The sequence below is a fragment of the Trachinotus anak genome, unplaced genomic scaffold (genome assembly GCF_046630095.1).
Source record: "Trachinotus anak isolate AG129_WGS33_773 ecotype Australia unplaced genomic scaffold, CSIRO_AGI_Tana_v1 ptg000002l, whole genome shotgun sequence".
NCBI lineage: Eukaryota > Metazoa > Chordata > Actinopteri > Carangiformes > Carangidae > Trachinotus > Trachinotus anak.
In genome coordinates this window covers 28,333,533-28,342,241 of record NW_027273853.1, presented here as the reverse complement: position 1 = coordinate 28,342,241, position 8,709 = coordinate 28,333,533, and the positions used below count along the sequence as shown (strand labels likewise).

Here is an 8,709-nt window from a genome sequence, read left to right as displayed (position 1 = left end):
AAGGCAGCATTAGCCAGCCTGGTGCTGACGTCAGCAGCGGGTGTCTCCATCTCTGGTTCAGTTCAGGACTTAAAGACTTATTAAACCTGAAACTAGGGACAAGCCTGTTGGTGATTATTCATCCATTCATCAGCATCTACACTGGAAGTGTTCCTCACAATGAAGGAATGTGTCACCTGAACGCAACATACGGCTGCTCCATGTGTTTTTAATAGTTTAGACTATGACTCAGCTCCATGAGGTTGGAGCTCCACTGTTAGCTTGTGTTAGTGGTTTAGTCTTTTTATTAAATCTGTGTAGAAATATAAAGTTATATATAAGATAAAATAAAACCTGTCTTATCTTTGAAAATAAAAACCAACAGTGTCTGGAGGAACTGGAGGATTTCTCACGTCACAACTTTTAACAAATAAAAAACCAGAAGACCATGAGGCTACTGAAGTAAACGGTGATGACAACAAATACAGTTAAACTCATTTAATCCAACATCAGCATCTTCAGCAGAGACTAAAGGATGCAATCAGGAGACAAGTGATGAGTTTGAGGCCCTTCCAAAAATCAGGATTAAAAAAAACAAACAAAAGTTCCTCTGTAAGGCACCAGGGTTGAAAATCAAACGTGTTTTTGTCAATTATCGGAGGAGATGACATCTTAATCTGAAAGCTCAGCGCTGCCCCCTGCTGGCTGCAAGTCCGCATCAGGACCTGGTTAAAACACAGATTTCAATAAATGAAATTAAAATATATGTTTTCAGAAACTCGGGAGGTGAACAGTGACGGCTCTCTCCCAGCTGATCCAGTGGAAGACTGTGTTTGCACTGGGCAGATTCCAGTTTGAACATAAAAACGTTTTAAATGAAGCGATAAAAGTAAAAAAGTCCAGAAATGTAAAGGCAGGATCGATCAGCTGCCGATTGTGTCTCAGAGCAGGTGATCTAGACGTAGTGTTCATTTTTAAGATATCGTAAATGTCCTGACAGGAAACGATGCAGGTCACAAACGCACCACTGCTCTTAACCAACGCTTCACTAACCCTACGGTTGTTCTGGAGGTACGTCTGGTTTGTGATGGTCGCCATTGGCCACAACAGGGGTCTCTGAGGTTTCCTGCTGGATATCAGCTACATGTCGTTTATTGCTTCTCTCTTCTTCTGTGGTGCCGTTCGCCTTCCCCTCCCTCTTCCTCTTGCAGACGAGGCCGGAGTCGTCCTCGCCGATACGACCCTCTGGTATCCCCAGAACTCGCAGACAGACGATGGCGGCCGCTTGTTCTGCAAATTTCTTCGACTTCTCCCTGGAAACGACAAGATCGTTTTACATGTCAGTCATCAGAGGCCTGGGTTTGAATTATTCCAACACTCGTGCCAGTGCAACACCTGAGTTATTCATCCTTTAATTTGGGAAATATAAACATGTTTTTCTACAAAACCATTTTTTTCAAGAAGCCAAGTTAAATGTTTTAACAAGCAGCCAAACAAAAACTTTGCCTGAATAAATTACAGTTGGATTAAAACTGATTAAAGTGAAATTTAAATCAGGATCTTCTGAAAATGTCCATATTTTAATTTCTGCTGTGGTTTATCTGAAGTGTTGATCTCCATCAGAAGATATATTTGTGGTTTAAGAACCAAAAACCATCTCAGTGTAGTTTTACATCTCCTCTCTCAGGCTTCTCTCTGGAGCTCTAGTAACAACAGGTCAGTCAGCCAATCAGAAGAGAGGATCTGAGCCTCTCTTCTGACTGGCTGACTGTTTTCTAAGTGATCCAATAAAAATAAAGCAGATTTCAGGTAAACACTCAGAGAAAACAAATCCTGTAAGGTTGGACGGTGGGTCCAGGTGAGCGGTGACTGTATTTCTCTGTGGACTGAGGCTTTGATACTTTCACAGTATTAATATAGAACCTAGACCTGCTTTATAATCACAAACACATGGACATCTACCTTTAGACTGGAAGGAGCTTTAAAGAATAAGTTAAGAATTATAAGAATTTGACATTCAATGCAACTTTCAGTACATGGCAGGTTTTCATACTCGTGGACACATTTTAGGACCAAAAAAAAAACAAAACTGTGCAACTAGAACACGTCTCTGATTTTGATCATGTTGGAGGAAACATATCCAGATATCTCTTACATGACGTAGTTTCTGATAAATCCGGTTTCTTCTGTTGCATGAACATAGTTTCCTCTCACTCTCGTTATGAGCCACTTTATCTGAAGTCATGTCAATTTTTTTAACAGCCCAACAGAAATGCAGTCCCACAAACCACAGTGACATCACTTTTTCTCTAAATAAAGCTGATCACATGTTCACTGATTTACACCTGATTTTGACAAGTTCAAATGTCTGCTGTGAAAAACGGCCGTTGCATAGAACATAAAGTGCCGAGGCTCTGCAAGTTGATAGAGAACAGAAACTACAGCTGCCTGGAAGCAAGGAAATCAATCTTAAAAAAATAAAAACTATCAGTGTTATTTGTAAAATAGAAGACGATGGATGAACAGAAATATGTAGTGAATGAGGTTAAAACTGCTGCGTGCAGGACCAGCAGAGCCGAGCTTCCTGGAGCCGAGCAGCCAGAGCACAAGAGTTCATGTAGTGATGCAAATGATTTTAATCAGCAACACAGAGACAAACACTGACACCAGGGGAGTGATATGACTCTGTGTGTGTGTGTGTGTGTGTGTGTGTGTGTGTGTGTGTGTGTGTGTGTACTGACCACAGTGAAGATCTGTATTTCTTGTCTGCTACAGTCACAGTCGACTGGAAGGCTCGATCCTGAGAGCGCTGCACCTGAAAACACAACACAGACACACACTCAGTGTTTACAGCCTCAACACAAACTACAGCTCCACCATGTTTTTACACTAATGCACCAAACCTCACGACTGAAGAAAAAAAGTGTATTCAACAAAACGACTGTTTCCTTTGTGAGCATCATTTCGAACGGGTTTTACCGTCTGGACTTTCTTACCATCTCGTACAGCGGCTGCTCCAGTTTCTCTCGGCGGCTCCACTCCAGCAGGAACATCTTTGGAGTGATCTGAGGTGGATACTCCCTCCTACAGCCACAAACACAAGTCAGGTCCTCAAACCTTTCACATTTCACTTCTTTTTCTCCTGTTTAAAAAATAATAAACTGTTTTCCCGGCTGTAATAATATCGTGTAAGGTGATATTTGTGCTGTATCCAGATGTAACGTTTTGGATATTGCCAAAACCTAATTTATGAAGCCAAACAAGATCATATTTATTTCATTAGTCACATATAAATGTACAGAGACTGGTCTGTTTTCTGTCAGTCAACACATTTTGATCAACACGGACAAGTTCAAACTAACAGATCAAAACTTCCTGGGTTAACGTGTCAACATCAAACATAAAAGCAGCATCAAAAAAAGCGCCAATCAGCACAAAATATCCAGCAGCATAAAAACATTTAACACATAATTCAGATTCAACTGTTTATTTTCTGACCGTTCAAACTTGACAGCCATGGTGGTGACGTCTCCGTCCACGACGGGTCTGTCGGGCTGGCTGCCGCTCTGCAGGGCGTCCCTCCTCGCCTGCAGCTGTTCCTGGGTCTGCTGGTAAAACTCCTGCAGCCTGTACGCCTCACTGCAACACAACACCACAGTCCCAGGCATCACATCAGCACCTCACTCAGTGGATCAACTCCAGTCCGGGAGTCATGGGAAAAAAAAAAGTCTGGTACCTGATCTCAGCGTTGGTCTGAGCCGCCTGCACCTGCTTCCCCAGAGGAGACTCCACCTTGTCTCTGAGCATCTGACACAGACAGTACTTTGTGTTGAAGGCGTGGTTGTCGTACCGGATCGCCTGCAAAACAGAAGCGGGACCAGAAACACAGATGACTCCTGCTCTGCTCTGATCGACTGCTGAGCCGGAGGCTGCTGCAGCTTCTGGAACACGCAGCGGTCAGAAATAAAACTGGAAACCATGAAGATCCAACGTCTGCTGCTTCGAGTAGAGCAGACTGACTGATGATGACAGTGACAGTTAAAAATCTGTTAATGTAAGGTGACGAAGTAAAACCTCTTGTAACTGGATTTAAGACTAGAGCTGAAAAGATTCATCAATTAGTTGATTAATAACCAATAATCATGATAAACTGATATAACTGCTCAAGTTATCCAGTAACTTGCTGGTTTCAGATGTGATGCCGTTCTCTGGGTCTGTCTCTGAAGGTCTTTGGGTCTTTGACTGTTGCTCAGACAAAACAAGACATTTTTGCACCTTTTATAGATTCAGACTGAATCGATTCATTGGAAAAATATCAATCGATCAATGATGCAACAGCTGCAGGTCTATCTATCTGACTTCTACTAAAAACTGGTTCTGTGATAATGATGATGATGATGAAGCTCACATATTTGAGGTATTCCTCCATGACCCTCTCCACAGGAAGTGGCCCCTGGCTGTTGAACACTGATGCGTTCCACATGGCGGCGCGAGCCAACATGACCGACGAGGCGCCAGTCGCCTTCCTGAACTCCTCGATGTCGCCGTTGCTCTTCACCAGATCCAGAGACCCGCCGCTGCAGCAGAGACGAGACGTCGACTGAGCTTAACGACAGATCAACAAACACTGTCTGTGGTTTGTGACGCGAGTCTGCAGCAGGAGCTCGAGAGTCAGGAGGAAAAAACATAGTTTCACTGTCACTACATGTATCCCTCCGCTGACCAATCTAGTTCCTGGGTTACAGTGTTGAATAATGGCCAGAGGTGTTTTTGCAGAACATTATGATGTCACAGTGAAGTTGACCTTTGACCTTTTGGGTGTAAAATATCATCATTCATTTCATCCTGTTTAACATTTATGTTCAATTGTGTCTTAATTAGTGTATGAATTCTTCAGTTTTGGCCAAAAACATCTTTTGTGAGGTCACAGTGACCTTTGACCTTCACCAAATTGTATCAGTTGATCCCTGAATCCAAGTGGACGTTTGCAGCAAACGCTGACTGTGCTAATCAGACTGTGCTAATTAACCGTGTTTAACCCGTCTCCTGCTCTGAACAGACGGGTCAGTGGGTGTTGATGTTTACTTGGCGATGACGGGGATGGAAACGGCCTGAGCGACGGCCTGAATGTAGTCACAGTGGACGGGGTGTCTGGGACGCTCCTCCTTAAACCTGAACAACACATCAAACAGCAGATTATATTATATGAAAATATCTACCTAACACCAAGACTAACTGATGACACGAGTCAGGAGGTTTACCTGCCGTGGACGGCGATGGCAGTGACGCCGGTCTTCTCGATCCTCTGGACCAGACTGACGGTTTCCTCCAACTGGAACCAGTGAAGAACATGAAACCAGTAAGAAGTTACTGGGGACACTTTGGACTCTTGAGGATCATTTTTCTCATATATATATTTATATATTATATATTTAGTCGTTTTGCTTTACACTTAATTTGAGCATTTACCTTTCAGCTATTTTCATTTTCAATTCATTTCACATTTCAACGTCCAATTTCCTTTTTAATTTTAACTTTTATTGTGGCCTAATTACAGTTTCTAAAATAAAACTAAAATCACAGCCTCGTGGTTGTTTCCTCAGCCAACCAGTCATGCTGCAGGAAATTTGGTCACAATCTTCCCTTCCTGAGTTACAGCACTGAATAATGGCCTGAGGTGTTTTACAGAACATTATGATGTCACAGTGAAGTTGGCCTTTGACCTCTGACCACCAAATTCTAATCACTTCAACCTTGAGTCAAAACAGACATTTGATTGGAAATTCCATTAAGGTGTTATGAGATATCTCGTTCAGGAGAATGGGACAACCTCAAAACGAAAAAAAATATAAGCATAAAAAAAGTTTATTTACTTTTAATTCTGGCTTCAATTATCCTGCAAACTAATCTATTCTCTAATGATAATATGAAATGAGTCACATTTGTATAGTTTCAACGCTTTGTAAATTACAATAAACACAGTAAAAACACCATGAGACAACAATAAATAAACAAAACAGAGCTTTAAAGAAAATAACTGATGTGAGACAATAAACTGGAAGTGAAGAGGAGAAGCTTTCAGGTCTTACTGAAGGCAGGATTCGGATTTTACAGGTCACTGGTACGGAGACTCCAGAGACGAGCTTCCTGAGGATCTACAGCAGAGAGAGGACAGTACGGAGTTAAAGTCTGTCGTCTTTTTGTCCAAATACCATCAATATAACTGATATTTCATATAAACAACAGAGTGGAAGTAATCACCGCCTCAATCTTGTCAGGGTCTGACAGAAGAGCAGCTCCCATCCCGCCCTGTGGGACAGCAGAGGTCAAAGTTCAGCTACAGGTCAAAGGTCAGAGCAGCAGCAGGCTGGTCACCGACAGGTAACTCACCTTAGTGGAGTATTCCTTTGGACAGCCCATATTCACGTCGACAGCTGCGACATCTTTCTCCCTGTTAAACAGACAGACGACTCCGATCATGATCATCTCGTCCGGTGTCAGAGAGCATCATGGGATTCATGACATCAGACCGTGCAACGCTCCAAATTCTGCTTCTCTTTAAAGGGCCAGTGTGTAGGATTTAGAGGGATCTATCGGCAGAAACTTAATATAATATTCGTAATAATTATATTTTCATTGGTGCAGAATCACCGGAAACTGAGAGTCGTTGTGTTGAGATAAAGCAAACACTGGCTCTAGAGAGGGTGTTCACCTGAAGGCCACCGTAGATTCTCCTGGAGGGAGGGGGGATTCAGTCGGTTGCAATCTGCAACTCACCACTAGGCGTCACTAAATCCTACACACTGGCCCCTTAATATTTCAGTCTTTTCCCACATGATACAGTAGAAACTGCTTCTAATGATCACGTGTCCATTTTAATTGTAAGGATACAGTGAGCACATGAATTATAATTTTGATTTCATTTATTTTTCTCTCAAATATCTGTTGTGACATCACAAAGTTCCAGAAGTCCTGACGGCTGGTTTTAAGGCTCAGTTTCTGAATACAGGCTGTGTGCATTTCTCTGTGGACTGAGGCTTTGATACTTTCACAGTATTAATATAGAACCTAGACCTGCTTTATAATCACAAACACATGGACATCTACCTTTAGACTGGATGGAGCTTTAAAAACCTTTAGACTGGATGGAGCTTTAAGTGTAATTTAGCATCAGTGTTGGTGATTAATTTGCCTTCGGTGCTGGTTGTGAAAATGTTGGAGCTGCTCAAGAGAAACTGACAGAGGGTCAGAGGTCGGTCTGAACTCACACAAGTCGGGCCACGGTCAGTGCTCTGTCTGGGTCAGCAGTCCCCTAAAAAACACAAGAAAAACTCACAGGCTCTGACTTTGGACAGAAACCGCCGTGCAGTTCAGATGTTTTCTGTCTCACCATCTGGAAGACGACCTTGTCCTTCTCCCTCTCACAGGTCCTGAACATCACTCGATCATCTGGAGCCACGAAGTCCACCGTCTGCAGCACCTCTGACAGACACAGTGATTTGTAATGAATGACAGTCAGTCTGGAGAAGAAGCCACCAGTTCATGGTCCCGGGGGGCTCTTACCGTTCACCACCCTATGACACTGGGCCATTTTGATGTCGATCAGCTCCTGAAACAGACACCACAGGGTTTACAGCGCAGACACAAACACTCAGCTCAGTCCCATCCTCCGGCCACACCTTCCCCCCTCACCTCGCAGTAAACCACATCAGCTCCATAGTCCAGGGCCAGCAGCCTCATGGGCAGGGTCCCCACCCGGACCATGGGCGCCAGGGCGGTGATGTTACTGAAGCTCAGCCGGCCTGCTGCCATCGTGGCGACTCAGTCCTCCTGCTCACAACAGCTGGGTTAAATATCATCCACTGCTCTTCGCTGCGGTGAGACCCACCCGCCAGACTCCGGTCGAAAATCAGTAGATTTAAGGCGCTTTCAGTTGTAGCTGAACCGCACAATTCACAGACGACACCTGCAGACTTCAAACTTGAGACCTGGATTTACAGACTTTATTCTTCGACGCGGCAAATAATTAGCCCTCCATGCCACACGTCTAACAAATACTGTCAACTTTTAGCACCGCTTCCATGTAACCCGACTACTCCTACAGGTTAGCAAGCTTAACGGGGCGTGCTAATTAATAAAACACAATTGAGTTGAGTTTGTTTTAAAGTATGACAGTATGATGAAACAACCACATGCCGAGTTATCTACCGTATGCTATCGCTTTGTAAACAAGCCACAGTTGTGCTCTATCGGGTATGTGCGTTAGTCCTGAAGCAAGATGTTTTTAAACTACAACTTTTCTGAATGGAGTTTGGCAGAACGGATCGATTAGGGCCGTTACTGTATGCTAACATTTTAGCCGCTCCTTTCAGACCTAAAGGTGGATAAAGCCGCGATGCTAACGCGTCCGCGAGTCAATATCCGCAACGTAACGATGTACAACCGTGAATTAAACCAACTCACCGGCGGTGGCAGCAGATGATCACGTGGCGACAAAAATGAAGCGTGCTCTGTTCGAACTTCCTGTTTAGACTCCTACGTCATCACGGCGCTATAGATCACCTTCATGTAGATCAGCACTGTATAGAACCACGACACACAGAACCACAGGAAGGTCAGTGTGGCTCAGTTTCTTGAGCGGGAAGTTTATCCATCTTTATCCGGACCTTAAAATGAGGCTGAAATTATTCTGTGTTTGGTTTTTAATTGTGAAAAACTTCCATCGTGCAT

The 8,709-nt window shown here is 43.5% G+C and overlaps 1 protein-coding gene across 1 annotated transcript; it reads right to left on the bottom strand.

Annotated features, from left to right (window-relative positions):
* Nucleotides 1-462: 462 nt before the first annotated feature.
* dus2 (dihydrouridine synthase 2) lies at nucleotides 463-8,592 on the bottom strand. The gene is made up of 16 exons (XM_071460572.1): nucleotides 8,443-8,592; nucleotides 7,672-7,809; nucleotides 7,543-7,588; nucleotides 7,370-7,461; nucleotides 7,248-7,291; nucleotides 6,370-6,430; nucleotides 6,241-6,288; nucleotides 6,069-6,134; nucleotides 5,241-5,311; nucleotides 5,065-5,151; nucleotides 4,388-4,556; nucleotides 3,716-3,837; nucleotides 3,478-3,618; nucleotides 2,976-3,063; nucleotides 2,721-2,794; nucleotides 463-1,292 (listed from the first exon to the last, which is right to left on the bottom strand). Exons 2-16 carry the CDS (start codon nucleotides 7,789-7,791, stop codon nucleotides 1,034-1,036), a joined length of 1,488 nt encoding a protein of 495 aa, XP_071316673.1. The 5' UTR covers nucleotides 7,792-7,809; nucleotides 8,443-8,592; the 3' UTR covers nucleotides 463-1,033.
* Nucleotides 8,593-8,709: the final 117 nt, after the last annotated feature.

Coding starts and splice junctions, on each gene's coding strand:
- dus2 (XM_071460572.1), bottom strand. CDS start 7,791: ATGGCAGCAGGCCGGCTGAGCTTCAGTAACATCACCGCCCTGGCGCCC. Junction 7,589..7,671: donor CTGATGTGGTTTACTGCGAG/GTGAGGGGGGAA, acceptor TGTCTGTTTCAG/GAGCTGATCGACATCAAAAT. Junction 2,795..2,975: donor AGCAGCCGCTGTACGAGATG/GTAAGAAAGTCC, acceptor TTGTGTTTTCAG/GTGCAGCGCTCTCAGGATCG.